This window comes from Oryctolagus cuniculus, chromosome 7 (genome assembly GCF_964237555.1).
Source record: "Oryctolagus cuniculus chromosome 7, mOryCun1.1, whole genome shotgun sequence".
Lineage (NCBI taxonomy): Eukaryota > Metazoa > Chordata > Mammalia > Lagomorpha > Leporidae > Oryctolagus > Oryctolagus cuniculus.
The window spans coordinates 116,536,682-116,555,454 of NC_091438.1; the positions used below are offsets into that span (position 1 = coordinate 116,536,682).

General features: G+C 40.3%; 1 protein-coding gene and 1 long non-coding RNA gene across 4 annotated transcripts in view; one reads left to right on the plus strand and one right to left on the minus strand.

Moving 5' to 3' along the window:
- The window catches only part of PRKAA2 (protein kinase AMP-activated catalytic subunit alpha 2), a 95,164-nt gene extending 80,755 nt beyond the window's left edge, over nt 1–14,409 (minus strand). The window contains exon 1 of one of the 3 annotated variants that reach the window (XM_051856426.2): nt 13,653–14,409. Coding sequence is in view for 1 of the 3 variants with exons in the window: in XM_051856424.2 (XP_051712384.1) it covers nt 13,653–13,746 (94 nt within the window). In the remaining 2 variants the exon portion in view is untranslated. Of the gene's footprint in view, nt 1–5,053; nt 6,023–13,652 lie in introns of those variants that run through there. The other 2 variants (XM_051856424.2, XM_051856425.2) reach the window with 2 other exon arrangements.
- Nucleotides 13,878–17,490, plus strand: LOC138850646 (uncharacterized). The gene is made up of 2 exons (XR_011390694.1): nt 13,878–14,024; nt 14,410–17,490. It is a non-coding gene; the product is annotated as an uncharacterized lncRNA (long non-coding RNA).
- The last annotated feature ends 1,283 nt before the right edge of the window (nt 17,491–18,773 follow it).

The following is an 18,773-nucleotide window of genomic DNA, read 5'->3' on the forward strand; positions in this document are numbered from 1 at the left end:
ATTAACTGATCATAGGTCATTTTCACAATAAATAATGATTTTTGGTACAGGAACTGACAAATCATGTTTACCTTTGTATATATCCAGAAAAAATGTATTAAAAGAAGGCAGGGGCAGGCAATGTTATACAGCAGGCGAAGCCACCACTTGGGATGCCCAAATCCCATATCTAGTGCCTGGTTTGTGTCCCAGCTATTCTGCTTGTGATATAATTTCCTGCTAACATCCTTGGGAAAGCAGCAGAGAATGGCTCAAGTACTTGGGCCCCTGCCACCCACATGGGAGAGCTGATTGGAGTTCCTGGCTCTTGGCTTTGGCCTAGCCTGCAATGGCTATAGCAAGCATTTGGAGTGTGAATCAGAAGATGGAAGATATCTGTCTCTCCCTCTGTCTCATACACACACATATCCACCCACACTCCCTGCCTCCCTTCTTCCCTCTGTATCACTCAGCCTTTAAAATAAATAAATTAAAAAAAAAGATTTATTTATTTATTTGAAAGAGTTACACAGAGAGAGAAGAAGAGGCAGAGAGAGAGAGGTCTTCCACCCTCTGGTTCACTCCCCAGTTGGCTGAAATGACCAAAGCTGCGCCTATCAGAAGCCGGGAGGCAGGAACTTCTTCTGGGTCTCCCACATGAGTGCAGGGGCCCAAGGACTTGGGCCATCTTCCACTGCTTTCCCAGGCCATAGTCAAGAGCTGGGTCGGAAATGGAGCAGCTGGGACTTGAATGGGTGCCCGTATGGCATGCTGGCACTGCAGGTGGAGGCTTTACCTGCTATGCCACAGCGCCAGGCCCTAAATAAATCTTTTTTAAAAATAAAAAGGAGTTTATTTCCACAGGAAGAAAAAATAAGTCTCGATTTTTTTTTTTTTTTATTTTTTGCCAGGCAGAGTTAGACCTGATATGTTTTTTATATCTTCTTTCTATCCTTTTGTATCTCTATGCCTCAATCCGGATATTTTCTTCTGACCTATCTTCCAATTCACTCATCCTCCCTTCAACAGAATCTAAGCTGTTATAAAATCATCCTAAATGTGCTCATTCAATTACTATATTTTTAAGTTCTAGAATTTTCTTACAGATTTTAGTTGTCTGCTAAAATACTCCATCTTAAACATATTAATGTTATTTTAAAGTCCATAACATAAAAAAGGGGCAGATAAACTTAATCAGTCTGAGATTAACCTGATTCTAAGGAGATTTTAATTTTCAGAGGATTGCAAGCAAAAAGTTAACTATTTACCAAAGACTCCCCTTGATAAGCTGTGAACTCCAACCATTGTCTCCCTAGGACTCAATCTCTCCTTAGTTCTGCCTCTTAGTCACTTTTGTCTGCTTAGCTTCTTACATTCTCATTCTTGCAAATTAGGAAACAGCTCAAACAGAAAATCCAAAATGGGATGTCAGGTTCATTCTAACATTTTTTTCACTAAGATATTTACCACTTCCTCTGAACAAATTTGACTTCCTTCATTTTCTCTAGATTTTCTAATTGTTCTTGACTATCAAGTTAACTTAATACGAACTAGAAGTCATAGCCAAGACAGAAGTCAATGTCACTAGAAAAAAATGCATACTCAATAATAAATTTAAGTTAAAAGAAACTTAGATTACCTATGCCAACCATCCATTCAAACTAGGAATTCTAGCAGTAGTAACAATCTTGATATATAACCAAGTAACTGTATCTAGTTAAATATGTCAATAACAGAAATCTTATTAATTTATGGTAGGCCCATAATTGTATCACTGCTACATAAATATTTTTATTATAATTTCTCTTTGAGACATTCATCTAATAGAATTCTGTCCTTCAAAGTACAATTGATTATGATGATTCCTTTTTCCAGATGAAGATTCCTTCTATATTCATAAGGAGCTATCACATCTAAAACATAGTTTCTCATAGTGTGAAAAATACAAAGTTCCTTTACCATACCTCACATGGAATACTTTTTTGGATCCCTCAATATAAAAATAATTCTCTGAATGAATTATACTTGGCTAAGGCTGTGCCAAATTGTGGTGCCAAGAATCGAACCTAATATTCAAAGTTTGATTTAATCTAACATATAGCAAAACTATACTATGTCTGCAATTACCAACTATTTGGCCTCTGCCCTTCTATTTTCTATCCAGGAGCAAGCTTCACATTTAAGCATTCATAACACTGACTTCAAAAGCTTGTGATCCCCTAAAATCCAACATCTTAGAAACTACTGTCAACTATTCTATTCTTTTATACACCTGTGTTTTGGTTTTGGTTTTAATCTAAGAGCTAGATTTGACACTTTTCCCTACTGAATTTCACCTTCTTGGTTTTCACATAGCAATCTGAATAATGTGTGCAATTTTAAATTCTGATTCTGTGATTTATCTATTAATTATTTCATCTGGCTTTGGGCCATCCCAAATAAGAATTTTTACTATAATTATTAGATCTAATTCCACATGAAAATAACTTACAAAAGTTTAAATATAGGCCGGTGCCACGGCTCACTAGGCTAACCCTCCGCCTGCGGCACCGGCACCCTGGGTTCTAGTCCCTGTCGGGCGCCGGATTCTGTCCCGGCTGCTCCTCTTCCAGGCCAGCTCTCTGCTGTGGCCCAGGAAGGCAGTGGAGGATGGCCCAGGTCCTTGGGCCCTGCACCCACATGGGAGACCAGGAGGAAGCACCTGGCTCCTGGCTTCAGATCAGCCCAGTGCGCTGGCCACAGCGCGCCGGCCGCAGTGGCCATTTGGGGGGGGGGGGGGTGAACCAACGGAAGGAAGATATTTCTCTCTCTCTCTCTCTCATTGTCTAACTCTGCCTGTAAAAAAAAAAAAAAAAAAAAAAAAGTTTAAATATAGTCAAGTACAATGTTCCTTTTATGATGATATTCAACTTCTCTGCCAGCAGTTGTTTGGTAGCAATAGACCATCCAGAGCACATTTCTTCATCTCATCCACCAAGATACTATAAAACACAAAGACAAAGTAAAATGTCTTGCTGAAATCAATTTACAGTATACAAGAGGACTTCAAAAAGTTCATGGAAAATTGAAAGCTTATTTTACTGTAAAAAAAATTGAAATATATGCATAGCATTTTTTAAAGATTTATTTACTTGAAAGGCAGAGTTAGAGAGAGGAACAGACATAGAAAGAGGTCTTCCATCCACTGGTTCCCCCCAAAATGGCTGTAACAGCCAAGGATGGGCCAGCCAAAGCCAGGAGCCAAGAGTTTCTTCTGTGTCTCCCACGTGGGTGCAGGAGCCCAAGCACTTGAGTCATCCTCCACTGATTTCCTAGGATCATTAGCAGGGAGCTGGACTGGAAGTGGAAAAGCCAGGATTTTAAGAGACACCCATATGAGATGCCAGCTTTGCAAGCTGCGGCTTTACACACTACACCACAACACAGGCCCCCATAGGTTTTGTTTTTGTTTTTTCATTTTCCTTTTTTCCTTTTTTATTCCTATTGATAGAAAACCATATATTTAGAATTAGCCAGCTGGCCTCAGTTTAGATGATACCAATTTTGTTGTGACATCCAAAGCATCATAATCAAGAGCCAGTCGAACACATGCCTTCTTCTCTCCATCAGGACTGATTGGGGTGGACTTTGGCCACATCAGTGCCATAGTTTCTTCACAGCCTGTTTTATCCGGGGCTTGTTCCTTGACATCCAAAAGGAACATGACTGTGGTGTTGTCTTCCATCTTCTTCGTGGCCGACACAGTGGTTAGGGGAAATCTGATGATGGCCTTGGGTCAAGCTTCTTTCTCCTGGAAGCACTCTACTGAGGATATTCGGGCTGCCTTTGGGGGAGTAGTGTCTCAGACCACTGAACCTGGGTGATGTACAAATCACTTTGTGTGTGTGTGTGGCTGTGGACACCTTTCAGCACTGCCTTCTGTGCCTTCAAAGCCTCTGCTCTGACTTTGACTTTGGCTTTGGAAGGAACAGGAGCTTCCTTCTTTCCCTTGGGCATCATTTTGGTGAAAAGGTTATGCATAGTTTTTTCATGATACACATTTTCCATTACCTTTTTGAAGACTTCTCAATTGTTATATTACCTAACTGAATTAGTAGAGCACTGACATATAAATCCAAGAAAAGGTAGATGCATCATACAATGCTTGACCTAAGTTTTCAAATGTGAAACAAGAAATCTTTGAAGCAAATGCTATCTGCATTTCAAAAAACTGTTAACATTTGAAGCAAATGACAAATTATTTCAAATTGGTAAATCAGCTGTTGTAGTATCAATTGCCCATTAGCACTGGTAAAAATAATTTTGCTTAAAACTAAATATGATTAAACACAACTAAAACCTGACATACACAGGTTGTATTATTCCATCAAGGTTAGGCAAAATGAAATCAGTTATGAAATGCCTGTTAGCACCAATTTATAGTAAGTCTCACTTAAAAAGAAAATGAAAACAAGAAACACAATAGCTCCCAAATATGAACCTAGAAAAAAATAAATTTTTAATTCTATTTTTAATGACAGCCAAATTTAACTGCTTTATTTATAACTCATTTTTAAAGGAGAAACAGAGATATTTAATGAGAACATATTGCTTATCATGTTTAAACACTATATAACATGTATTAAATATGAAGAAAAATACTTTAAAAAACAAAATATTTTTATAAATTAATATATATACATACAGAGTAACAGATAAATTATGGTAAGATTTGATAAATTATCTTTAATCTTATAAAAGGTTATCTGGAAAAAATCCAAGAATATATTAAAAGAATTATTCATACTTTAAAAACAAAGGCACCACCAAAAGAAATACTATAAAGTTTATCAGAGACAAACACCATCAAACATATAATACCACTTAAGCAAGGATACCCTTCCCTTGAAGAGGTGAAGAAGGTTTCTATTATTAGCAGAGATAAGAACGCTCTGAAATTCTTTCCTTAATAACACCACCCTAAAAATAAAATGGCTCACCACTTTCCAAAACAAACACATTGCTTTGCATATGTATTTCAACCACTTAAATAACAGATAGAAATATAAACTGGATTCAGAGTACTTTCTCTTACCATTTCCATCAAATAAATCTACCAGATAGGCTGGCTCTCATTTTTAAAAGACAGTATATTTAGAGGCCTTGTGCCAACTGCTTTCTCATTATCTCTTAAATTATCTTCCTCTAGTAGAAAATTAAATAATTCCTCTATAAAATGTTGTCTCTTTCATCAAGAAAACCACAGGAATCTCAGGAGAATAAACAGATTGATACTATCATTACAAAACAGTACCAAATTCTTTCAGGAAAGCTAACATGAACCAACCACAAAATGTGTGACTATTTTGGCATGTTTCTACCCAAAACACACACACACACAAGATCAAGCAGTGCTGTGTCAGCAGGGACAGGGAGAAAGTCCAGGGAACTGAGGTCATACTGCACTATCTGAACAAACAACCAAACATTTCTATTTTATCCAGAAATGCTAAAGGAGAGGGTGTTAGAAAGGCAAATTTTTAGCTCAGAATGTGTTCTCCATCCTTAAAAACAATAAACTTTATTACTTTTAGCTCTACTAAATGTAGACTGTGCTTTAACATGACCCGGACACACAAACTGCCTGATGCTGCTGCCACTTCTCTCCTCCAAGCTTTTGCCTCTTTATGATCTGATCACTAGCACAGGGTTTGGAATAAATGCTGATTAAGTGTTTCTGTACATTATGTGTTTGTACATATGCCTTGGGAAAGTGTATAGGACTTTATCTGTATGTCTACAGAATTTTGTTCACAAAATTCATTCACAAAAGAAAAATGACCAGAGAAAAAAACAAGATAAAGACAGTCAACTTTTCTTCCCCCTCTTTAAAAAAATTTCTGCTTTCAGAGCCAGGTCGCCGATCAGTCTCATAGTTCAGTTAACAGGGCTTATGTGCGAAGGATCTCCAAAAATGGAAAATTCATATTATGGAAAACTATGCATAAATTTAAAAAAAACATTCTGCTCCAAAATAAACTTTTCTGTTAACTCCATCTCCCACCAACTGTTCAGGGTATCCTTTTTTTTTTTTTTTTTTTTTTTTTTGACAGGCAGAGTGGACAGTGAGAGAGAGAGAGAGAAAGGTCTTCCTTTTGCCATTGGTTCACCCTCCAATGGCCGCCGCGGCCAGCACACTGTGCTGATCCGATGGCAGGAGCCAGGTGCTTCTCCTGGTCTCCCATGGGGTGCAGGGCCCAAGCACTTGGGCCATCCTCCACTGCACTCCCTGGCCACAGCAGAGAGCTGGCCTGGAAGAGGGGCAACAGGGACAGAATCCGGCGCCCTGACCAGGACCAGAACCCGGTGTGCCGGCGCCGCAAGGCGGAGGATTAGCCTAGTGAGTCGCAGCGCCGGCCCAGGGTATCCTTCTATACAGTAAGTACACAAAAGTACAGAAGTACTCTTGACTACCTTTTCACCTACATGCACTTTCTCATGTACTTCTGGTAGCAGTGTAAGGAAACATAGTATTATTCCCTGCTCACAGAGCAAATGAGTTTGTCATAGGACCACACAGATGACCTACAACAAACCAAAGACCAAGGTCTTTCAAATCCAATGTCTTCTAGTCTATAAATAGTATCTGTACATCAAATTGCCTTTGGGGATTTACCCTGAACCTACCTATTATTTATCACATTGCTTCCTATTGGAAAAGACTTTTTGTAAGTCAATTACTGATTGCAAAATTGAACAAAATCCATTCAGAGATTAAGTAAAAAATTATCTTTGTCAAAAATCACATAAGTGACATAGAAATTAGAAAAAAAAATCTAAATAGCACATGTTCATTTAACTGATTATTTGAAAAACACAACTAAACTGATTTTTATTCAATCACTAATCCAGCAGATTTGTCCCTCCATATCCACAAGTTTGCATCTAAAGATTTAACCAACCTCAGATTAAAAATACTCAGAAAAAAAATCATGTCCAAACAAGTACATTTTTCCTTGTCATTTTCCCCTAAAGAATACAGTACAACTATACATGTGGTTCATATTGCATATAGAAGGAATGTGCATAACCTATATTCCAATACTATCTGCTTCTCAATTTCTTAATTTGTTAAATGGAGATAATAACAAACCCAGATGGTTAGTCTGGGGAATAAATAAAAAGCAAATGCACACATAGTATACTGATTACAATATAATTAAACAACTTGTAGCTTTTATCACTAAAATGTCACAATGAGATTTTCCCTTCTACATCACATTTGCATTTCAGCTCTGGGTTCAGTAATTCAATTTATTATTAAACCAAGATGAACAATGAAATACATCTACTTTTTGGAATTAAATCTAAAATGGTCAGTTTAATGATAAAGTTGTAAAGGAGCTTGCAGATTATGTGTTCTAGTATTTTCCTATAGGAGAGGAAGAAAACAAGTCCCAGAGTGGTTAAATTATCTGCAGCCTTCACATTGTCAGGGAAAACAAATAAGGGACCTAAAAAGAAGAAGAAGAAACAGAAGCTTCACCGACTGACCACATGGTTACCTGAAATCTGATCTATCATTTAGGACTTAGTATTTATATTTCAAAAACTGTTAACACTATTTAAATTTTTTTTAATTTTTCCATTTGTGTATCCTTCCTGTTATCTCAAAAATAAGAACTAACAGAATATTTATTTAATTTCTTAAAAGCCAAGTCTGTGGGCCACTCAAATAACTGTTTGAAAAACAAAAATTCTGATCTCCCTTAGAGACTTTGCTAGCTACAAAGATGACTTAGGCAGAAACAAAGAATCCTTAGCCTACAATTCCTCTGAAGAACAATCATATTGTAAACCACATCTATTAATCCTTGTCTTAAAATGCAGGCTTCTTTTCATATAAATAATTAGTATTATATTACAAACTTATTTTTCTTCAACCAGAGTTTGTATAACATAAATAACAAATTTATGTTTCTAGAATTTCTATCATCTTGAGATGTTAGATAAGTGAACAAGTCTAATTACAAGAGCTTTGAAACAGCAGTTCTACCCTACCCAGAAAGAAAACCTAAATAATCAATACATAGAAAAAATTAAGTAGATGAAAAGCATTACTTCTAAATCATGTCAGCCAATATAATCTGCTTCCATAAGCACTACCCTACTAATCTAATTATACTATGGACTAATGAAAAAGAAAAAGCAACTTAAAAAATTTTAAATAAGGCTTTAATTATTTATCAACAAATGCAGGGATTCTCCTATACCCTTTAAAAACAACTTGAAAACAATGCTATTCAATGAAAATTATGTGACTTTGAATTTCTACTTACTATACCTAACTTTGGTACATAAATTGGTACATCAACAATTAAATTTTCAATTAGCCTAACACTTAAGAGAGAAAGCATCTAAAATGTTTCTCCTTTATTTCCATGCTTTCATAGACATAAAATTAAACCATCCATTAAGTTTCTCAGCAGAAATTAATTTTCAAAAACCTAAATCCGTAATAAGGAAATGCATGTGCTTCAACAAACAATACCAGGACAATCAAACATCCACGTGCAAACAATTTATCTTAAAACCTCATCTCATACCATATATGAGAATTAATTCCAAAGGGGTCATGAGTTTAAATATAGTAGCTAAAACAGAAAAACACCTTTAAGAACACATAAAAGACCTTAACCTAGGCAAGGATTTCTTATGACATCAAGAGCATAGTTCATGGAAGGAAAAAAAAATGGTAAATCGAAACTCATGAAAATTCAAAAATTTCATACATGAAAAGAGCATTAAGAGAATGAAAAACAATACACTGAGAGAAAATACCTGCAAAACATATCCAATAAAGGACTTATATTCAGAATTTACAAAATATTCTTATGACTCAATGGGTAAGATGACAAATAACCCATGTTAGTTTGTTTTCTGTTGCTGTAACAGAATGCCTGAGCCTGGGTCATTTATAAAGGAAAGAAGTGTGCTTTGTATCATCACTGTGGAGGCTGGGGAGACCCAAAGCATCCGCTGGGCTTCTGGTGAGGGCCTGCTGTTTCACTTCCTGGCAGAATGAAGAAGGGGGAATGAGTGTAGGCCCAAGAGGCAGCCTCACTTTATAACCACTACTCTCTGCAGTCACTAACCCACTCCATGAGAAAAGTATCAATGACTCTCAACCTGTTTAAGTCCATCACCTCTCAATGCAGCTACACTGGAAATCAAATTTCAACAAGTTTCAAAGGAGAAAAAAACACACTCAGACCACCAGCCCAATCCAATCAAAAAATGAGCAAAAGACAGAAAAAGATATTTCCTCAAAGATACAAGCATGGATTTCAAGATTTACAGCAACATAAACTTATCTTTTAATTCCATTTTCCACAAACTTTTTGAAGTAGCCTTATATATTGATGACTAACAAGTACATGAAAAGATATTCACTACCATTAGTCACTAGAGAAATGCAAAATTAAAGTCTCAATGAGAGATCATTTCACATTCACTCAAATAACTATAGTAAATCATACAAACAATAACATTGGTAAAGATATGGAGACAAGGAACTTTCATACATTATTGATGAGACTATAAAATGATAAAGCCATTTTGAAAAACAGGTCAGCACTTTTTCAAAAAATTAAGCATAAGACTGTTATATGACCTAGTAATTCCACCCCTAGGTATCTACTCAAGGATGGATGGATGGATGGATGGATGGATACTATGCATACCGACTTGCATGTGAACAGTTGTGGTGGCATTATTGTGATATGCCAAATGTAAAATAATGTCCAACTGGGGATAGACAAAATGTGGTACATCTATAAAATGGGATATTATTCAACAATGAAAAGAAGAAATTAATAACACACATTAGGTAATGCATGAACCTCAAAAGCATTATTACATTAAAGAAGCCAGATATGACAGATGCCACACTGAATAACCACATTTATAAGAAGTGCCTAGACAAGGCAAATTAATTGTTTCCTGGGGCTGGGGCTAGAGATGAGATTCACTGTAAATAGTATGAAAGATCCTACACTGGTATTCTAAAAGAATCTAAAAAATGATCTTGGAAGTGGTGGCAACATTTGATAAAGTTACTGAAAACTGTTGCATTATACACTTTTTTTTTAAAGATTTATTTTATTTGTCAGAGAGATCTTCCATCCACTGGGTCACTCCCTAAATGTCCAAAACAACCAGGGCTGAGCCCGGTGGAAAGCAGGAGTTTCTTCTGGGTCTCCCACATAGGTGGCAGGGCCCAAGGACTTGGGTCATCCTCCACTGCTTTCCTGGGCACATCAGCAGGGAGCTGGATGGGAAATGGAATAGCTGGTACGTGAACCTGTGCTCTGATATGGGATGCAGTATCACAGGTAAGGGCTTAACCCACTGTGCTATAATGCTGGCACCAATGGGTAGATTTTTTGATAATATACCTCAATAAAGCTGCTTTTAAAATGCATGTGTTTTTGTTTCACCTGTCCTTTGAAGAATTAAATTTTTATAATTCTTATTAAATAAACAATTGTACTGTCTCTCTTCATGGATAGGAAACCAGTGTCATTTTAGGGAGAATCTAACATAGCGTTAGAAAAACTTACCCACTTGGTTGCTTGTTGGAAAAGAGTTCTCCAGGAAAAACATTTCTCCTAATTCTACGTTCCTGCTGTTTATATTTTAGGAATCCAGGGTCTGGACTCTGCTCAAAAGTACATACAAAAAGACTGACACTGTCCTTTGACAAAGAGCTGATTGACCAGAGGGGTATTCTACCCTACATGCAGATTACACTGGAAGAATTTAAAAAGACAAACAGAAAACCTGTAACACAACTTGAAAGGATCTGGTGTTAGGTTATATAACTTTGAGAGTTTACGTGAACAAATAGTAAAGGCATGTTTGCTTAACTATATAGTGTCATAAACTAATGATCCCCAGCAATAATACTAAATATCAAGTTACATAATAGGCATTAATCCAATCCCTGGGTCTTCTCAGATTTCTAAACCTATCCTCCTAATTATCCATTCTAACTGACCTTTCAAGAACAATCCAAGACTTCGTAGCCTTTACAGGACATCAAAGACTTTTGCAAACTTTTCAAGTCTCTAAGCAAGTATCTTATTTGTGAGGCCTTGTCTGAACACCTTATTGAAAACAGTAAGTCTCATAAAACTCCTAACCCTCCTGTCTCGGGTTCATTTTTCCCAACAGTACTAAATTCATATTATGTGCACAAAGGCACTTTTTAAAAAAGCTCTTGAGAATGTAATTAAGTTTATTTTGGTGCAAAAGTTTTTTGAAATGATACATTTAAGGGGTCTTCAAAACATTCATGAAAATGTAACATGAAAAAGCTATGCAAGGATTTCAAAATTGTTTTGCAGCTAAACAAACATCTTTTAATTCCATATTCCATGGACTTTTTGAACCCTTGTGTAGATTCTGAGTATTGTCTTCCCCTATTAAAAATGTAAGCCTCATAAAAGATTTGATTTTGTTCCTACCTGAGTCACCATGGCCTACCACAGTGCCTACCACACTGCAGGTTCTCAGTGTTTTCTCAACAAATGAATGGGTATCAGATATGTGGAAGAAAATTCCCACTGATCTTGCCACAAGAACGAACAATGAGTCTCTTCTACATTTACTTGAGGTTAAAACATGAAGTCTACAATGAAACAGAGACAGCAGAGTAGAATTTCCAGCCTACCCAGATGTCTTCAGCAAAAAGAAAACAAAACAAAAAACAACATTGTCCTTACACTTCTGGATTTGCAACAAAGTACTTTTAATAAACTGGCTCCAATTGGTACCTTTCTCTGAAGGGAGGAGAGAACTTCCACTCTGACTACGACCTTGTCTAAATATGATCAGAGTTGGTGAACTCAAAAGGCTTCCATAGCCTTGGCAACTCATGACAAGAGCCTAGGGTGATTACTGAGGCCATAAACAAGAGTGTCAATTTGTTAAGTCAACAACAGGAGTCACTGTGCACTTACTCCTCATGTAGGATCTCTGTCCTTAATGTGCTGCACATTGTGATTTAATGCTATAGCTAGTACTTAAACAGTATTTTTCACTTTGTGTTTCTATGTGGGTGCAAACTGTTGAAATCTTTACTTAATATATGCTAAACTGATCTGTATATAAAGAGAATTGAAAATGAATCTTGATGTGAATGGAAGGGGAGAGGGAGTGGGAAAGGGGAGGGTTGTGGGTGGGAGGGAAGTTATGGAGGGGGGGAAGCCACTGTAATCCATAAGCTGTACTTTGGAAATTTATATTAATTAAATAAAAGTTAAAAATAAATAAATACATAAATAAATAAACTGGCTCCAATTATGGAGAGAGGACATGATTACTAAATCTCATATAACTCTTATGAACAAAATGGAAAAGGAAGAGGGCTCAGCTGCTTAATCCACCACTTGGGACCTGTAAATCCCATACTGGAGTGCCTGGGATTGGAGTCCCAGTTCCTCCACTTCTGACTCAGCCTCCTGCTAATGAGCTGGGAAGGCAGCAGGTTATGGCTCAAGTACTTGGGTCCCTTCCACCCAGGTGGGAAACCTGGATGAAGATTCTAGCTCCTGAATTTGGGAAATGAACCAGTGGATGGAAGAAGGTGTGTGTGTGTGTGTGTGTGTGTGTGTGTCCATCCCCCCACCCCCAGCAAAGTTCAATGCCTAACTAGTTCTTCTTACTAATTACTTAACTAATAAGAAGTATAAACTTTCAAAAGCAGGCTATTTTTCTACACCCTAAGTGTAATTGCATCTCCAAGAAAACAGACCTCAGCAAAAATTTCTTAGCAGTTCCGACCTCAGCCCTTCTCCAACACCAATACCTTTATCTCTCTCCATCATCCCAGAGGCTTCCTGGAGCCCCTGCACTCAAACCAATCAACCTCGAGCCCTCCTAGGTCTAATTATCGGAGCCCACCCAGCGGCATTCCAGCGTTTCCCAGGCCCACCCTCGCCGGCCCACTGGGCGTCCGCTTAACAGGAGGCCCTGCCAACCCAGAGTGCTACAACATCACAGAATCTGGGGGTAGCAGGGACCTCTGAGCAAGGCTAGAACCGGAGGACATCTTAGACTTCATCCCGCGCTGCCAATTTCAGTGTGACCTTGGGCATGCTACTCAACCCTTAGGGGTTCCAGTTTGCTTCCCCTGCAAGGTGAGGGTCACAGCTGGACCAAGTACGGATTTAAAGAAATCACACGTAACGCCCCTGATAGGGCGCCGGGCACCAAACGGCAACTCAATCATCATCTACGGGTAGCCTGCAGTACTGCCCAGCTCTCCCCACACGGTGTCCGAGCTGGAGGGCACCTGACGGGTATGCTACAACCTCCCAGCTGTGCAGAAGGGGACGCCAGCAGGGAAGCACCTGGCCCCGACCACCGCCCAGATGACAGGCGTTGGACCTGGAGCCCAGGACCCCTGTCCCCCAGCCCACTCTCTAGCGCTCGCCCCCAGCCCCGCCTGCCAGGCCGGGGCGCCGCTGCTGGGCGAGGCGCTGCCCGCCGCCCGCGCGGGGTCCACGTTCTCAGCTGCCCGGAGCCGCGCCACCTGCCGCGGGGCCCTGCGCCGGTTCGCTGCTCGGCCCGGCCCAGCCACCCGCCAGCCCCGCAGCCCCGAGCGGCTGCGGCCTCGGCGCGTACTCAACTCTTCACTTTGCCGAAGGTGCCGACGCCCAGCGTGTCCCCCAGAACGTAGTGACCGATCTTCACCCGCCCGTCATGCTTCTGCTTCTCAGCCATCTTCGGCTCGCGCGGCCTCGCTCCGCCGCGGCCCCTCAGCGCGGACGCCGCCGCCGCCGCCGCCGCCTACCCACAGTGCAGCGGGACCCGCGGGGGGCGGGCCGCAGGCGACGAGGGGCGCGGGCGCCGGCGGCCGGGGTCCCGGGAGAGGGCGCGACCGAGTCCGGAGCGGGGAGCCGCGGCCCGGCGTGACCGACGCCTGTGGCGGAGCCGGAGGCGGCGGCGGCCGCGCTGAGGGCGCGGGGCGCAGGCTGGGAGAGAGGGCGGGGCCCAGCCAGGTGCGCGGATGGCAGCGAGGGTCGGCGGGCGGCAGGTGCTGAGAGGGCGGGCGGCGGCGGCGACCCGAGGGCGAGGGTGGCTGGGGGCGCTCTCTGAGGGAGAGCCGAGAGAATGGGACTGTGGGGGTGAGACCTGGATCCGATCTGAGGGAATGGAAAGAGGTGGAAGTCGAATTTGAAGAGAAACAGGCCCAAAGCCCCAAACCGCGATGTGGGCTGGGAGGCGGAGGCCAGGGGCCGGTGCAAAGGGCAGTCGGGGGAGCGCCCCGGGGAAGTTGCCGGGGTCTCGGCTGTTTCTGATCCAGCTATTGGAGCACTCACAGCGGTGCTCTCCTCACTTGTCCTCCTCTGCCTACTTCATCATTCTCACTTGCTTTGTCCTTAGATGGAAGAGAGATCTCAGCTGTAACCGATGTGCAGCTTCCAGTAAATCCCCGTCGCCGTGTTAGCTCGGGTGTTTGATCGCCTGCCTATATACATACACAGTAGGGAAATGATATGTGACAGAGCTGCCCAGGAAGGAATGGTGAGTGCACAGGAAGTAAATTACAAAGGTGTTCCAAAAAGTTCTTGGAGGGACACGGCGCCCCATAGCCGGCCACCGCTCCTGACTCCAGCTTCTTGCTGATGCAGACCCAGGGAGGCCGCAGGATAACTCAGACCCTTGGGACCCTGCCACTCACGTGGGAGACCTGGACTGAATTCCCAGCTCCCCTCCTGGCCCTGGCCCAGCTCTGGCCTTTGTGGAAATTTGGAGAGTGAATCAGCAGATGAGATCTCTCTCTCTCTCTCTCTCCCTCCCTCCCTCCCTCTCCCTCTCTCTCTCTCTCCCTCTCCCTCTCCTTTTCCCTCTCCCTCTCTCTTTCAAATTAATTTTTAACCCCATGGAAGATAAATTTAATTGAAATGTTTACTTTGAAAAACACGTGAATGAGCGGTCTTCATCAAGTTCATGAAAATGTGTATGATGAAAAACTGTGCATGGATTTCAAAGTCTTTGGCACCAAAATAAGCTTGCCTTTTAATTTCATTGTTCCACGAACATTTAAAGTACCCTTGTACATGAAGGACAAAGGAATTGTGAAAAGCAAGGACAGTATAAAGACACAATTTAAAGTATGATAAGTAGAAAAAAATGGTAAGAGGAAATGAGAATCATGATTCCTCCCCCACCACCACCACCACCCCTGCCTGGGGAGGGAATATTAAAAAGAAAGAAAAAAAGAGAGAGAGAAAGAACTAGGTGAAGTGCTGATCTCTTCCATCTCTTCATTCCTTCCCCTCTTTCCTTCCTTTGTTTAATAGTATCCTATTCTTCAATGTTGTCCTATCTTTCAAAATTATTACTATAATTATTTGTTTCTCACCACAAAAACAGCTATTATGACTAATGCATGTGTTACTGGCTTGATGTAGCCATTCCACTATTATATACATTTCAAAACAACATGTTGCATCTGATGTGTGTAAAATTTTCATTTTTCAATGATGTAAAATTTTTAAAGATTAATTTTAAGATTATTTGCTATTTGAAGATGAATTGTTAAAAATTAGTGAGATGCTTTTAGCACTGTGCTTGCTAGTGGAGTTTCAAGGTCACATTCCTCAAGCTTGAAGTCTGTTATACTGCTTACATGTAAAGAATATATTGATCAGAAAGACTAGGTTGTGAAATTTTTTTTTTTTTTTGCTTTCTGAAAAGTAGTAAATATACAAATGGCATCTATTCATTCTTGGCTAGACACCAAGACAATCTGATGAGAGATGAACACCACTTATAAATTACAGATATCGCACCTGTTACACAGAGGCTATTTTCGTTCATTCTTCGGATCATCTTTCTTGCTGACAAGAAGTATCATTTAAGAATCACACTACCTAGCTGGCAATTTTGAGAGCACAACCAGTCATTTTTAATGCTGAACTTTCATTTGGTTCAGGGTCACTCCTTCCGTCCTTCAGTGTTCATTCAGGTGAGCAAGAGAACAAAATTCCTGTTCAGCTTTTGAGCTGTTTCTGTCTTTCATTCTAACATCCATTTCAAACATGTTGAAAACTCTTTACTGAAGTTAGTTTCTTGAAACTTGGTACAAAGAGACCATACATTGAGATTCTTAAAGTACTTTACACTGCCTTAACTAACCATTAATAATTACCAGTTGAATTGTTATGTACTGCATAACTACGATTTTTACACTGCTACTATGAACAACCTTGTAACTTTATACCAAACATATATGATATTTTGTTGGCTAAGAAGTTGTTTTAAACACAATTATTTACTTCTCATAAAAGAAACTTATTATCCCCATTTTATAGATGATAAAACTAGTTTTTCCTTTCTGATTTGCCCAAGGCTAAAAGCTAAGCAGCAGAGAAGCAGAGACAAACTCACATCTAGTTCTAACTTGTCTTTTTCTGTTATACCACAGCTACCTTTACAAAAAAAAAAAAAAAAAAAAGTAACGGTGCTCTAGGAAAGTTTAAAATGTTCACAACCACAATCCCATTCTCGTGTTTTTATTATTTCTAGGAAAGGCCAATAATACACACTTTAAAATGTCCTTTTGTTGTTCTCTTTATTTAGAAGAAAGATTGAAAGCCATGTGGGTGGGAAGAGTGGAAGAGGATGAATCTCACATACCTGGGCATGGTTCCACATCTCCCTCACCCACTCCGCAATACAAAACCTGACACACTAGATCTCCTTATGCGAGATGCCTCTTGAGGTTGTAACTGCAGATGTTCTGGTAAATGCAGTATTCCCCATTTTATTATTTTCCAGTGATGTTTTAGTGTCTGCCAGTGATGTTTTAGTGTGCCCCAGGCAGCACTCTAAAATTGGTGCCCCAGTCAGCTCCTCTGTTCTTAACACTCATCCAAAAGTCACTGTTGTCCGCTCCTGCTGGACAATTTGGATTAATTTACTTCAAATATTATAATGTGAGGCCTGAATAGATTAACGGAGTGTCATTAAGCCAACACACTGCACTAAATTTCACTGGTGTTATCAATCACCAATCCCTTCAAGTCTTGGTCTATACTTACCTTCTCAGTGAAGCCGACCCTGACAACACTGTCTAAAGTTGCAGTTTCCAGACGGCATCTGGTGTAGCGGTTGTGATGTAAGTCGAATTGCTTGCATGTTATATGCACTTCCGATTCCAGTTTTCCTGGGTGATGGCTCAAGTAATTGGATCCCTGCTGCCTACATGGAAGACCTAGATTGAGTTCCCAGCTTGGGCCTTTGGGGAGCAAACCAGCAAATGAGACCTTGCTATCTCTCTGTGCCTCTCTGTCTCTCAAATAAAACAAGGAATTTTTTAAATTGTAGCTTTAGCTCACTCATACTCCTTTCCCAGTACTTCCCACCCCCAACCCTCCTTGATTTTGTCCATACCACTAACCTTTTAACATATTAATTAATTTACTTGTTTATTATGGTTTTTTTAATCTCTCTCCCAGCTAGAATGTAAGCTTCACAAAAGAGAGGGTTTTATTTTTTTCTCCATTTTGTTCACTAATGTATCCTTACCTCCCAGAATAGTACCTAACAAATTACAGGAATTCTAATAGATTCACCTGAAGTTTATAGAATATGGAGAACATTTTTAAGAAGGACAAAATACAAAATTGGGTTTGCAGATGAATATTTCTTTGAAATGAAAACACAGGTATGTATAAAAATTTTAAGCTGACAAATACCACAAACATTCCAAATCTAGAAAATAATATTTTTCTTTTTTTTTGTTACTTTATTTTATTTTATTTTTTTGACAGGCAGAGTGGACAGTGAGAGACAGAGACAGAGAGAAAGGTTTTCCTTTGCCGTTGGTTCACCCTCCACGGGCCACTGCGGCCGGCGCACCGGGCTGATCCGATGGCAGGAGCCAGGTACTTATCCTGGTCTCCCATGCGGGTGCAGGGCCCAAGCACTTGGGCCATCCTCCACTGCACTCCCTGGCCACAGCAGAGAGCTGGCCTGGAAGAGGGGCAACCAGGACAGAATCCGGCGCCCTGACCAGGACTAGAACCCCGTGTGCTGGCACCGCAAGGCGGAGGATTAGCCTAGTGAGCCGCGGCGCCGGCCGAAAATAATATTTTTATAAATAAATCATCCATCTGTAACAATCTATAATATCTATTTTATACATTTTTGTCTTCGTGCTCCTGGATTACCTCATCATATGTTGTAATTATTTTTATAGAGACAATAGGTGTTCTGGTTTTTCTTTCACATGATCGATTAAAGAAGTGCTTTCTTCCAAGGCCTATTTATTTATTAATTTATTTTTATTTGAAAGGCAGAGACACAGAGAGAGAGAGAGAGGGAGAGACACACAGAGATCTTCTATTCTCTTCTATTCACTGGTTCACTCCCCAAATGGCTGCAATAGCTGGGGCTGGGCAAAGGCAAAGTCAGGAGTCTGGAATTCCATGCAGGTCTCCCATGTAGGTTACAGGGATCCAAGTATTTGAGCCATCTTCCATTGCTTTCCAAAGCACATTGGAAGGGAGCTGAATTGAAAGTGGTGCAGTCACAACTCAAACCTTCGCTCACATGGGATGCTGGCATTACAGGCAGTTGACTAAATCCACTGCCCCACAATGCCTGCCCTGATCCATCAACTTTTTTTTTTTAAAGATTTATTTATTTATTTGAAAGACAGAGTTACACAGAGAGAGGAGAGGCAGAGAGAGAGAGAGGTCTTCATCTGCTGGTTTACTCCCCAATTGGCTGCAACGGCC